At 48.6% G+C, this 14,640-nt stretch overlaps 1 protein-coding gene across 2 annotated transcripts in view; it reads right to left on the bottom strand.

The window, feature by feature from the left end:
• Nucleotides 1-14,640, bottom strand: part of TYK2 (tyrosine kinase 2) — a 1,212,497-nt gene that overhangs the window by 139,623 nt on the left and 1,058,234 nt on the right. For both annotated transcript variants that reach the window (XM_069604089.1, XM_069604090.1), the window contains exon 18: nucleotides 4,971-5,068. In XM_069604089.1, the coding sequence (XP_069460190.1) occupies nucleotides 4,971-5,068 (98 nt within the window). The remainder of the gene's footprint in view (nucleotides 1-4,970; nucleotides 5,069-14,640) is intronic.

The following is a 14,640-nucleotide window of genomic DNA, read 5'->3' as shown; positions in this document are numbered from 1 at the left end:
GTCTTATTTGCAGGGAGTTGGAGCTAGAAGACCAAAGGGCTCTAGCAGGGAGGTATTTGGGGAGAGAGAGTTTGATGTAGCAGTGTCCATGGCCCCAGAAAGCCTTGTGGATGTTGCAGATGGTCTTGAACTTGATTGTCGCAGCGACCGGGAGCCAGTGGGGAGATTTTAATGCTGTAGAGATGCAGTCCCTGGGCTAGAGGCCAAGGATAAGTCTTGCAGTCCTATTCTGGATTAGCGAAGGAGGATGTAGGCACACTGAGGAAGAGGCTGTTACAGTCGACCAAACTAAAGAGGACCAGAGCTCTGGAGAGACTGGGTTTCTAGGGGAAGGTGAGGAGAGAGAGAATGCCTCTGAGGAGGTTCAGCTGAAAGTGGGCCTTCTTGGCAAGGTCCGCGATGTGAGGAGAGAAGGTGAGAGAGGAGTCGAAGATGACACCCAGGTTTTTTGCCTCACAAGAGGGTGAGGGAAGTAGAACCCATGGAGGCCGGCTAAAGGGTAGGAGGGAAGGAGGGAGCAGGGGTCCCAATGAGAAGGGTCTCGGTTTTACTGGCATTAAGGCAAAGTTTGTTAGCAGCGCACCATGCCTGAATAGCAGTCAGATTGGAATCGAGATTTGAGAGCAGGTCTTCATGGGTGTTCAGGAGTGCATTTTCTGTGTCTCTGGCTGCTCTGAAGCCAGACTGATGGTCGTGGAGACAACCAACAGATTCAGTGTGGTGGATCAGCTGGGAGATGACTAGCTTCCCCAAGAGTTTGGGCAGGAAAGCAGGTAATGGAGATAGAGTGATAGTTAGCCAGGTAGGAGGGGTCGGCAGAAGGCTTTTTAAGGGGAGGGTGCACATGGGAGTGTTTGAGGGGTTGCAGGAAGGAGCCAGTGACAAGAAATCACCCAAGGCTGGAGCAAGGGAGGCAATGTTGTCCTCAATAGTTCTGGAGGAGCAAGGGAACACATGTTTGGAAGAGACTTTCATAGAGAGACCTCATTCAGTGCTATCAGTGAGAAAGAGGAGAGAAGGAGGGAAGGAGAGAGGGGGGCAATGGGAGGCGTGAGTGCAGTTGAGGGAGTGGGGTGCCTGGTCAAGTAGCAGGGGTCGCTACTGGCTGGACGGTATTTTCGCGACAAGGATCTGCCCACCACCGGGAGACTCTCCGGAGCAGTCCAAGCCGCCGCCACCCTTCTCTGTAAAACAAAATGGAACGGCAGTACCGGATCAGTTGGGGGACCAACATCAAGGATGTCCGTCAGATCATCCTGCACAAACTCCCCTGGGGGAGCAGACCATCCCAAGTACTCAGAAACCCTAGCCATAAGGCGCCGGTACGAGGAATCGGCATGAGAGCCAGGCTCAGGCCTACCAAACTCCACCTCCGGAGAGGTGTCCAGTCCACTGGCATCATGCAGTGACTGACTCAATTGTCAAACTGACTATGGCCCGAGACAATTTCATCTGGAACCTGACTAGGAACCAGGCCATCAGAATCCTCATCCGTCTCTGGCCGGAGGTGACGATCGTGACGGATGCATCCCTCACGGGTTGGGGAGCTCATGCCAACGGGCTGATAGTCAGCGGTCGTTGGTCTCCGTCGGAGTCCAGACTCCATATCAATCTGTTGGAGCTGAGGGCCGTCAGGCTTGCCCTGAAGGCTTTTCTGCCAACTGTGCGAGGAAAGAGTGTCCTGTTCCTGACGGACAACACAGTGGCCATGCACTACCTCAACAAAAGGGGGGGGCAGGGTCACTTCCTCTGTGTAGGGAGGCGATGCAGCTCGAGTTCTGGGCCATCCAGCAGGAAGTTTCGATCTCGGCAGTTCATCTGGCTGGAGACGAAAACGTGACGGCGGACGCTCTGAGCAGGCAGAGCACGATCTCTCACGAGTGGGAGTTGGCTCAGGAGATTCAGATCCTCTCCTCATGACATGGGCAAGGATGTCAAGGTTGTTGTTGATGGAGAGGTGAAGGTTAGCGAGGGCTGTGGCAGTGTGAGAGTCAGTGGCCGGAGTGGGATGGGGAAAGAAAGTGGCAGCAAAGACAGCAACTGACACTCGCTTCATTAGTCGAATGTCGGAGAAGGAGACTGGCTATGAGGGCAGAGGCTTAGTCGAGGGACACAAGAGATCTAGGTTAGAGGACAGGAGAGCATGGTCAGACCAGGAGAGGTGTGTAGTGAGAGGGTTGGAGATGGGGATGTCTCCTGGGATGAGAGAATCCAAGGTGTGTCCGGCTGAGTGCGTCGGACCGGAGGGAAGAATGGAGAGGGAAAGGGTCACAGCAGCTGCAGAAAAGTCCAGAGGCCGCATCGGGAGAGTCAATGTGAATATTGAACTCTCGGAGGAAGAGAAGTTTCGAGATGGAGGCTAGAAGAGAAGAGCTGAGCTCAGACCACTACAAAAGTAAGAGACAGCCTGGACCAGGGGTCGTGTAGATGGTAGCAAGAGTCCGCAAGAGGATTGGAGAGACACCAATCCTGCAGATGAGGCATTTGAAGGAAGACTAGGTCTGAGTGGGTATGATATTAGCAAGGATTCAGTGAAGATCAGGGCCACGCCACCCCTGCCTTGTTACGCCTGTGCTTAGAGAGGATCTTATAGCCCTCTGGGAGGAGTGTGTCAAAAACAGTGACACAGCTGGCTGTGACCAACATCCCAGTTAGAGCAAAGACATCTGTCACCTCCTTCAAGGAGGTGACAGATGTCAGAGCAAGAGTTGAGGGTAGCTAAGCGAAGCTGGTTGCCACCTTCGAAGGTTTTCTGAGGAGCGGTACAAGAATGTGGTACGCCCGTCGGTGGTGGCGAAGGGGACAGAGGGATGGCAGAAGGAGAGTGGCAGGAGAAGGGAGGGGGTTGATGAGAGACAGAAGATGACTATCAAGAAGGAGGAGGTTGGGCTTAGAGTCCTGGACCATAACAGTACTAGTCTGGTAGACATGAATGATGCCCCTAGAGGAAGAGACGTATGTCAAGAGTACTTCCCATTGGGTTCCACCATTAAAAGGGTGAAGAAGAGAAAGGGGAGAGGACTGACACCGTATGGGAAATACAAAGGTCCGGAGAGGGGATGACAAAGAGGTTGTCAGTGACAGTCTGCCTGGAAGAAGCACTGTCGTAGGTGTCAGCGATGGGCAGGTCTGAATTGGAGACCAGGAGATGATGCATACCATTTTTGTCTGTGCCCCAGTCATTGCGCCAGTGTTAGGTGGGAGTGAAGAAGAGAAAGGGGAGAGGACTGACACCATATGGGAAATCCAAAGGTCCGGAGAGGGGATGACAAAGAGGATGTCAGTGACAGTCTGCCTGGAAGAAGCGCCGACGTAGGTGTCAGTGATGGGCAGGTCTGAATTGGAGACCAGGAGATGATGCATACCATTTGCCTGTGCCCCAGTCATTGCGCCAGTGTTAGGTGGGAGTCTTGAAAAATGAATACGTTAACTTAATGTCTTTTAGCATAAACCAGTACCTTTCTCGTTTTAAGGACATTATGTAGGGCCCAGACATTCTATGACATGCATCTCAGATCTGCCATGAACAATATGGTACAGTTAGCTCCTCTATGTTGGCTGCCTCAGTGACAGCTAAAGAAACATAACTATACATCTGAGAGTGGAACATGTGCTTGAGAATCCCATACAACATCTTAATATCTGATACACTAATCTCATTTACCGACCCACACCCACCCACTCCAATTAACAATGACAAATTTCCAGCCATGGAACAGGAACTAACTACACTTAAACAACACACTGGAAGGATCTGTTAGGCAGTGCTGTATAAAGATTTTTTTTACTGGGTGTTCCTATATAGCAAGGGGGTAAGAGGAGGGGTACAGTGCGAGGCGAGTGTGGGTGGCTTAGTCACCCCCGTAAACATTTGCCTCTCAGCCCCTCAAAAGATGAATCATGTACACCTGGAAAATAGACACATTTCTTATAATGTTTTCAGCAAAGTACAAAATGTGCACACCTTTTACAAAATTCCCCAAAATTCAGATCAATGTTTCCTATGCAGTGCAACATAGACATTGGGATTTCAGAGAACTCCTGCTCAGACTCTCAAGTGGTCTTGTGGGGAAGTGTCTCGCCTCTCAACCTACTGACCGCAGTTCAAACCCCTGGCACCAAAAATGCAGCATTCGAAAATAAATGTAAACTGCAAATGTTAACTGGATTCCCCAGGATTGGGAGACGTTTTGCCAGATCCTAGATCCAGGAAGATCCGGCCCAATGACAACACTGCTGTTACGCTGATAGAAGGGCTGGCGAAGGACATCTCCAGCCCATAGACTGCTATAAACAGCAATGTATGTGGGGTTACTTTGGCTTCTCATTGTTATTAAGTTCCACCATAGTGTACGCCGCCAGCCCAGCAAGGTCCACTTTACATGAATTGTGCAGGGTCTGGAGCATTGCTCCTGCTGAGTGTTGCTCATTGAATTAAGTAGCGGAGCAGCTTCTTCTTATTGAATTATCTATAAGCAAATGCATCCTTGAAACATATTAAGGCTTTTCTGGTTGTTAATCAGTTGGGACCAGGAAGGGTGTATGGACTTGGAGAATGCAGCCATGGGAACCACAGTGCTACGGATTAGGCAGGAATAAAACTGAGATACCAGGATATTGGATTTTAAATTGTCATCAAATTAAAGGCATAAGGGAAACGATAAAGGACCAATTTCAAAGGAATACAGCATTAGCAATACTAATGATGAAATGATATTGGTAATGGCAGATGCAGCCTATCAAAACTCTTCAGCAGCAATGTTGAGAACATATATATTTTTTGGGATAGATTGCTTAACACAATCTTTAATTATGAAATGCTATTATAGATTAAATGAATAGGAAAGATGTAATAAGATGGTTTTAGTAGTATAATAGTGTGTGATTAATTGAAACATACTTACAAGTGAAAAAGAAAATAAGCTATTTGTATTTTATGATAGAGCAAAAGAAGACAACATTTGTATTACCTCTCCCAGTTCTCTGATTTTTTTCAGGTAGCGTTTCTGGAAGACGGTGGGGTCAGATAAGGGAAAGTCCGGGTTCACAGCAGAGATGTCAGATATATCTGAAATTAAAGAGGTGGCAGCTTTTCACACATGAAATGCACAGAACTGGGAAGAACCAAGGGAAAAGGAAAAGTTAATTATCTGAAATAGGAGTTCTTCAGAATGGTTCTTGTCAGATTCACAAGCTTAAAATAACTCCCATTCCCATGGACAATGACGGAACACATTCATTATTTAGACTTCAGCAGAATCACAGGCCAGAAAAGGTGAAATTACTTACAGCAACAATACAACTTGGGGTTAGAGGTGCTCAGGAACACCCACCAAATAAGTGAAGAGCTACCTGGAGGTGGCAAATGGGGAATTCCCAGATCCATAGAGCAAGCGCATGCGTCATACATGCTTATACCAGTCTGGGATCATTGCAGTCCATTTGGGGAACCATCAAGAGAGGCATGTAGCCACACCTCCACGATTTCAAAATATTGGAAAGTTTTTTTTTTTTTTAGCTCTGTGTAGCACAGAGAAAATAAGCATCTCCAGCTAAGAAAGGTTAAGTAACACGAAACAGATGGTAACAAGCACTTTGGAAGAGGGAATAACCAATCACAACTCAACTCGAAGAGATGGGGAAAATAGGGAATATCCAATTAGACCTTTTAAAAAGTTATCCCACCCATCATAGCTTAGTTAATAATGAAGGTGAACTTCACTTATGACTAATGTGTCTTCTGTGGATCCATCATCAAATCTATCTTGACTAACACACATTTCGGGTTCTTAGGTTTGGACACCATGCAGGGCCCATTTGGATTACCCTATCATCTCTTGCGTTATAATTGACTAACTCTGTTTAGCTTAGTAAGCCAAGAGAAGAGATCTTATGAGAATTTAGTATACACAAAAGGTGATGGCTGGTAGGTTTTGAGTCAATCTTAAACATTGGCACAGCTGTGGGCAACTCTCCAAACATTTGTTTTTCATTCTGCCAAGCCATTACAGAAGGGGAAAATTAAGTTTGGTCCCACCTTAAAAGGGCTAAGTATCATCCCTTCTGCATGAGACCACGCGCAACCCCAGACATGTTTCAGCCTTATTGGGCGTCATCAGTGAGGTATGGCTTGGGTTCCCATCCTCTCTTGACAGGGTCCGTTCCCTGGTCTGGAGGGTTGCCCAGAGCAATTACCAGTGGTAGCGATAAATTCATAACTGTCCAGCCTTCACCTTTTAGTTCTGCATGTACAATCCCGCGTGGTACGGGTATGCCCAGACATGGGTCTTCAGCCTGCTGTGCCTAAAGACCCAACTTATAATTGACTGATGACGCCCAATGAGGCCAAAACGTGTGCTTTTTCCTCTATGATTTGTGTTCATTGTCACCAATTTATTCAAATTTTATGGGTTTTGTTCCATGTTTGCAATAAAGACTTAAGTAGTTGAAAGTGTTAACATATTCATTCATTCCATTCACTGATTATTTGAATGAGGATCCCGTGATGGAGAAGCAGTATTGCGCAGATATATTGAAGGCGTTCACTTCCTCGCTCCTCAGAAAGTGGACATTAGATTAACACTAAAACATTAGACCGTTTAGACTAAAAACGTGGCTCATTCAACAATACCTGCTGGGCAAATAAAAATCTCCACCAACAGTACTGCACTACTATATAAAATACCAAGCCCAATTCTGACAGAATCCTGTTGTAAAGCGCACCCCTTCTCTTGTGCTATGTTTAACCCATACAAAATAAAATGTAATAAATTAAATACAATTGGGGGGCCGAGGCTGTGATGGTGTCCATGCTAGATGATTGGAGACCAGTGGAAAATGACTGCTGCTTTGGTTTTAGTAGAGTCCCAGTGGCATTTGAGCTACTATTGGCTCAACTTGCAGACTTAGTTTAGCTACCCACAATTAGGAGGTTTAAATCGGTTCTCTAGGACATATCCTTTCAAGTTATGATTCCTCTAGTCTAAGCGAAATTTCCAAAATTATTTTGGACTGTCACATGGCTTTGCTCTGTGTCCACTCTTTTATAATATTCATCTTCAATCACTAACACAGCTGATAAGTGTCTAGTTTCCATTTGTATATTTATGGAGGCAACATTGGTTTACTTAAAAACATCTCCTTGCTAACTCAGTTTAGGCATTCCATTGTATTGCCTGTTTACCAGCAATCCATCATTGGATGGGCGGAAATATGCCTGAGCTACATCTGCCAAAAACTAGAGTACTAATCATTGGAGCTCATCCAAAGGCTTTGACTTTTGATTGGTGGTCACTTACTTTGGGTAACTATGCCAGTCCCACAATTGAAAAACCTGGTGATGATAATAGACCAATCATTATCCAAGACACAACAAATATCTGTAGCTACCAAAACATGCTTCTATCATTTTAGCCTCCTAAAAAGATGTTTCCTTATTTAGACATTTCAGAGAGGGTTGCAGCCACCCCAGCATTAGTAATGTACTTTTTGGATGATGCTAACTGTATTTATGTGGGCCTCACGGAATCCATAAAACACCTGCAGTGTTTACAGAATGCAGTGGCTGACCTAATTCCACGGCCACATCATTGGGATCATATAACATTGCTGCTGAAGCCATTATGCTACTTACCTGTTGAACAATTAGAGCAATTCAAGGTCCTATGCTTTGTACATCAAAGCCTAAATGGAGAGGGCCTATTGTTCTTAAAAGGAAAGAAATCCAATGGCACTACCTTTAGCGCACCATTATCAGTGAATGCACATCATATGCAGCTTCCCCAGACTCAAACACAGAGGGAAGTCTGAATTTGTTAGACCCTATCCTTTTGCTTAATCTCCCTGTGACTACGAAACAGAAGAATAAAATACATTTAGAAAAAGTGTAACCTTTTTGGCACTGCAGGAATTCCTGCTGTAGTACTGTACTGATCAATTTGTGGGTGCTACAAGGATGTGGCTGTACATGTTCTTGTCAACAGGGTAGATGTGGAAAGCCATGTCTTTGGCATTTAAGTGGTTAACAACTAGCATTGACATATCTGATTGATAGTTACATCAGTGTGCCTGACATGGCCAGAGCCCCCTGGAAGCTATGACACTGTTGGAGGCTCCACCATTGACTGTTCCGTTCGCTTCGTTTTGAAGCCTAGTTGTTTTTCCAAGATGGCGCCTGCCATCAGGCATATCCCCCTTTCGCAACTGCTGAGCCTCGCCTTTCAACCCTCCTGCTTGCGCTTTTGGGTAGGACGCTTGTGATTTCTTTTGTGTCTTCTCTTCTTCGCCCTCTCTGTACTTCCTCTCTCACTCCTCTGCTTGGAATACATTCCACTGCCCTGCAACTTCTCTTCTGCCTTTAGGTTACCGAACTGGCTTTGGTCTTCTGTATCCCTCTCCTTTTCCGTTCCCCCTGTGTTCAAACCTTCCCTTAAAAAGCACTTCCATTTTGTTCTTCCATGCTACCATCCATTGCAGTCTATTCTCTGCGTGTAGCCTCTTCCTCCACATCGGACCCAGTGTTTTCTGTTGCCTTCATGGGCTTTTTGCCCATTCAGGCTGCTTCTGAGGTGGGGGCCTCTCAGTCCAGCTAGCCCATCCTGTTGGACAGAGTGGCTGTAACTAAAGACAGACCATTCCTCTTCGAGGGTTGAAGGTCAACTCGGAAGAAGGAGACAATTAATCCAATTAAGAAGTAGACCTTGGGGACTAAATCCGAAGAGCCAGGTGAGGTAAAGGAGAGTATTTCAGAGAGCTTGAAACGTCAACGTAACATGGTCTCAGCCAAACAGTTTCAAGAGCTGGAAGTTCAAACCCTGAAGGCTGGAAATACAGCCCTGAAGCAGTTGGTGACCGCAAGGGATGTGCACTCAACAGATATGCCTCCCTTGGCATTAGCATCAGGGAAGTTCAATGCATCACCTAAGAAACTCTGGGAGTTCACTGATGCCTGCCAAGTCTACTTTACCTTTCGCACATCTACTTATGCCACAGATCGATTGAGGATCAGCTTTATGATCTCTAACTTCTCCGGTAATGCCCTTGCATCGGCGACCCCTCTGGTGGTGTCTACCAATCCTGGGTTACAGGATTATGGAGCCTGTACCGCCTTATTTTCAGCAAACGTTTGAAAGACCTGAAGTGTTTTCTTTGGCTTGTGAGTCCGCCATGGTTCTTCTGATCTTATGACTTACATCGGCTCCTTCAAGAGAATAGCTGCTGAGGCACGGTGGCCAGAAACTGCACAGTATACTGTTTTCAGGAGGGGTCTGCATGAGGACATAATGGAAGAGTTAGCTCGAACCACGTGTCCAGACACCTTGGCGGATCTGATTTCACTGGTACTGCAGATTGACTACAGAATGTAAGAACGAAAGGCAGAATGCAAGAAGTACAAGGGATCCATGTATTCCTCTTCATCTCCAATCAGTCCAGCAACGCCTGATGTGTTGGCAAAGGAAGAGCCCATGCAGACTGGGCCTCGTCACAGTCCTCTTAACTCCACAGAGAGAAGAAGTAGACGGGAGAGGAGATTATATCTCTACTGTGTTTTCCCATTTACTTTGCGATTGCCCAGAGGTACCCCCTAGATGTCAGCGAAACAACAGACCACGGTCGTAGGAGGGAAGTCTTGCCGTGGTGCTTCCGATAGCCAAATTGTTGCTGCTCAACCCTTTCCTGACAAGCTGGTCTCTCGTCTCATTGTGGTCTGCATTCTACTTCACCTACAGGAAATTATAAATTAATTACTCACCGTAGTGACTAACATACTCCTAAATCTATAGTCCCCTTTCCTCCATACTGTATGGGCGTCCCTCACTAGGGATGGGAGACGGGAACCTTTTTCACAGGAAAATCATCTTCCCCTTTAAATTTAGATGCGTTCCCCCCCAACTGCCCACCCCAGCGTCAATCCTCAGTCCCTTTTGACTTGTCGACAATATTAACATTGCCAAATGACAACAGTTCTATTAGGGGGGAGGATGGCGAGATGCATGGAGGAAAGGGGACTATGGACTAGGAGTACGCATGGCCGATTACAACTGAATGTAGCCCCTGGGTGGAGAGGTGCCCCTCTTAAGAAAACAAGTTCTTCAACACTGCCTGGCCAAATGATGCATTCGACCTGGTGCTGGCATGTAAGCAGTAGTGCTTGCAGAAGGGCGAGGGAATAGCCCACGTAGCAGCCTTGCTGATAACCTGCCATGAAACGTGTCTTTGGAAAGCTGCCGCTGTGCCTTAGCTCTGATGGCGGTCGCATGCATGTTTGCTGGCAATGTTTTATGCTACCCCTCATACGCCTACTTGATCGCCATAACCATCCACCTGGCTATGGAAGCCTTCGAGGCCTGACAGCCTAGTTTTGAGCCCCCAAAGGTGACGAAGAGGGCGTCTGATTTACAGAAACTCTTGGTTCTGTCCAGGTAGAATTTTAGCGCACGTCTGACATCCAGACAGTGCAATACCCTCTGAGCCTCATCCTTAGGGTCCACGAAGAATGTCGGTTACACTATCTCCTCATTTAAGTGAAAAGAGGAGACGACCTTAGGTAGAAATGCATGGTGAGTTCTGAGCACCACCTTGTCCTTGTGAAATGTAGTATATGGCTCTGAAGCCACCAGCGACTGGATTTCACCGATTCGGCATGTCGAGGTAAGGCCCACTGGCAGGGCCATCTTAACGGTAACAAGCCTGATGTCCGCGGATGCCATAGGCTCAAATGGTTAATGCGCCAGAGCGCCTAGGACCACATTAAGGTCCCACAAAGGGTGTGGTTTCTAGATAGGTCGATATAGTCTAGTCAAGCCCGCCAAGTGCCCCTTAACAACCGGATTTGAGGATGAAAATATTTCCTCTTCTGAGTTCTTGTAAGCCCAATGGGCGCCAGATACCTGCGGCATGTGTCTACCTGCACCCCTGAATGTGTGAGGTTCACAGAGAAGGATAGAACGTCGTCAGACGTGCAAGTCAATGGATCATTTTCCTTTGATTCTTCCCTGTGACAGAACCTGGTTCACTTGCTTTTGTACTGGCTCCTGGTAGCTGGCTCCTGGTAGCGTAGCTCACGGCCCCCTGTATGATAGCCAGGTTAGCCTGTGACAGGTGCAGATGCTTTAGGGTGACCTATTCAGGAACCAGGCTCTGAGGGCTAACTTCTGCGGGCGGGATGAATCACTTTGCCCCCCTGCTGAGCGAGTATGTGTGCTGGAACTACCGGGCGGTGTACAAGGGCCTGGTCCGACAGGCTGAGAAGTTCCGAGAACCAGGGTTTTGCTGGCCACCATGAAGCCATCAGGATGATCCGAAGGTCCCGCCACTCTCTGATCCTGCAGATGACCCTGTGCACCAGGGGAGTGGGGGGGGAGAAAGTGTACACGTTCATGTAGTTCCACTGGATCTGCATTGCATCGCCTAATGGACCCCTGCCTTACCCCAGCCATGAGGCGAACTGGGGGCACCTCCTGTTAGTACTGGTGGTAAAGAGGTCCACCTGAGGATGACCCCACCTGGTGAAGATCCAGTGAAGGACCTCCTCACTCAATTGCCATTCGTAGTTGTCCAAGCACAGCCTGCTGAGCCTCTTTCCGCCTCTAGGTTGGACACCTCCCGGAAGGTGGACTGCCGACAGGTGCATGTTGTTCACCAGAGCCCACTCCCAAATGTCGATCGCCAGTCTGCAGAGGGGAGGAGACCTGGTGCCACCCTGCTTGTTGATGTAGTACATGCAGGTGGAGCTGTCTGTTTTCAATGAAAATAGCCTTGCCAGTGATTATGGGTAGGAAGGCTTTGAGGGCAAGCCAGATAGCCATCATCTCGAGCCAGGTGATGGGCACCAGCTGCTCATGACGGGACCATACTCCATGGACACTGTGGCTGTCCAGGGTTGCCTTCCATCCCTCTAGAGATGAGTCAGTGGTAATGGTGACCTGAGGTGTTGGTTGCCAGATGGGCCTGTCTAAACACATGTTGTCTGTACCCCACCAGACTAGATCCTGGCGGAGATGCTGTGGTATGCTGACCTGCTCTGCCTGAGATCCCTTCTCCTGGTTCCAGGAGGCTGAAAAGTGTAGCTGAAGCCGGGGGGTGCACCGACAATAGGAGAAGGTCCCCTTCTGTTTGGCTGTACTTAGCGTCGAGACGCCTATTGGTAGGGTAGAGTGTGGCTTGAGCCAACCTTTTTTGGCATGTGCTCAGACTTCTTTTTGAAGTGGAATTCCAGTTCTAGTAGGAGGACGTACCATGAGAACTTCAGCCAGAACCTCCACCTCCGGTTGTTCCACCTGTGGCTGCAGGATTCCTAGGTACTCAGCTAGGCCCGCCAGTCGCTCGTGAAAAGCTTCGGCTGACGATGGGGTGTCCGGGTCTTCCTCCTCATCTGTGTCCACTGTTGTGTTCTGCGGATCCGGGGGAGCTGGAGGAGTGCTGGGCGCAGGTAGCTGTGGCGTGCTGATTATCAGTGCCGGAGGCGCTCAAGTGGCATAGCCGGGGGCTGAGCTGGACCCAGGGGTGTTGGGGCCATTGGTGCTTGCGACTATACAGGTGGGAGCATGTCCCTCATTAGTCCCTGGGGATGGTACCCATCTGTGGTGATCTCATGAGGGCTAGGAACTTCTCAAAGAACCGGTCTTCACAAACCGTAGGTGTGCCTGGTGGTGTAGGTATAGGGGTAGGGTCCTGAGGCTGCTGTGTCCTGGGCGTGCCTGTCTTGCTACAAAGGGTGAAGTTTATCTGCCCTGCGAAGTGGATGGAGGGGGTGTGGACCAAGTGACAGGAGTTGACCAATCTCAACTGGAAGCTTGTTCCCCTGCCTGGTCTCCGAAGGGGAAAGCATCGGGCGAGCCCCCATTTTGCCTGGCCCAGCTGCCATCTTGTTTTGCTCTGTGCCATGTGCCTGTGTCGTTGAACTTGCTGAGCTGGGACCGGCTTCCACCAGTACGCTGAGCGGTGGTGTTTGTGGCCTTCCCAGCACCTACGGCCGAGGCCTGGTAGGCGGAGTGCCCTCGGCCGTGGAGCTGGTAGTGCTGTGTGCAGGAGCCCCCTCAGACATGAGTCTGGTGTTAGGGTGTAGCCCTTCGGGTTGTGACCTGGCAATAGAACCTTGTGGCCCCTCAGCACTAGCACTAGTAGGATCTTGCGACCTCTCAGCCTGGGGGGCGGTAGCTGAAGCAGCCTCAGTGTTCTTTCTGGTCTTCGGACCTGAGAGGTCTCTCCCGCTTGGGCGCCTCCCTGGGAAAGAGTCACCTTTGCGGGGTGCAGAGGAGAACAGGGCACCTACCTTGGGCCTGGTCTTCCATTTCACAAATGTTTTAAGTTCCTCAGGAGGCGATCTTCCGAAGAGCTCCCACCACCTGGCTAGTCAATACTTGAGCGCATGCAGAATCAGGGCATTGCACGTGGTACAGCCGTCCCAGCCGTGGTCTGGGCCAAGGCACCGGAGGAAGAGGGCATGGGGGTAGACGTTGGGAAGGGACCCTCGCAGGCTGGACACCTGCTGAAGCCCGCTGTCATCGACATGAGCCGGGGAGGAGAGTGGCGCCAGAGGACAGAGCAGTACCTAATATTGGAAAACAAAAATAAGATAATACTTCCCCTGGAGAAGAGCACGTGGAATTAGAAGGCCGGAGGCCTAACCCAGCCGCGCTGGTGAAAGCGATCCATTCCCGTCGATGCGGAAAAGAGGACTGGGGAGTGGCAGCCGGTGGGCGGAGTCATGGGAGCGTATGCTCTCAGGGCTGCGCCCCAGCACGCATCTAAATTTAAAGGGGAAGATGATTTTTCTGGTGCAAAAAGTTCCGTCTCTTGTCCCTAGTGAGGGACGACCATATAGTATGGAGGAAAAATGGATGGGATGTAGGAGTAGGATGGACGATTGAGGCATCGGCCCTGCTGGGTAGTGGCACCGCAGGTAATTTCATGTACAACCTCAGGAATACATCCGCCCTATACAAAAAGGAGATAATTTGCACCAAAAAAGACGCTTACGACCGCAGGATAGATCAGGCAGGCTCCTCCACTAAAGAACTCTTCAAAATTCGAAAGGAACTAGAGAACCCAAATCCACCCTCAGACACCTGCATAAAAGACAAGCCTTGGTGCACCAGCATCCAGAACGCCCTTAACTCCAAAATTATAGGACTCCAAACTAAAATTAAGGACAAACGCCAACAACTCTTTAGTAACAAGTCTACCAGCCCAAGCTCATCCTCACCCACTGATCTCAATACAGGCTTCACCTTTAAAAAAGTCACTACTACAGAAGTCCAAAAAAATCATCTCCTCCTTAAAACCATCTAATTGCAAAGGGGACAGATGTCCCGTCCAGATAATAAAAGATGCAGCCAGAGACCTCTCCCCTTTCATCACTAAACTTATCAACCTCTCCTTCGCTAATAACTCAGTCCCTAGCAACCTAAAACAATCCTGGGTTCTCCCCCTGCTAAAAAAAACAATCACTCGACCCAGCCATACCCACCAACTATAGACCCATCACAACTGTCCCATTCCTGCTAATAATACTGGACAAAGTCGCTTACCTCCAAATCCAGGAACATCTAGAATCCAACCAACTCCTAGGTATACGTCAATCTGGCTTCAGACCTCTACATGGTACAGAAACTGCCCTTGTAGACCTCAAAAACCAGA

The sequence above is a fragment of the Ambystoma mexicanum genome, chromosome 3q (genome assembly GCF_040938575.1).
Source record: "Ambystoma mexicanum isolate Mex_15411 chromosome 3q, UKY_AmexF1_1, whole genome shotgun sequence".
NCBI classification, from domain to species: domain Eukaryota; kingdom Metazoa; phylum Chordata; class Amphibia; order Caudata; family Ambystomatidae; genus Ambystoma; species Ambystoma mexicanum.
Note: the sequence above shows the minus strand (reverse complement) of the source record. Positions and strands in the feature narration are given on the sequence as shown.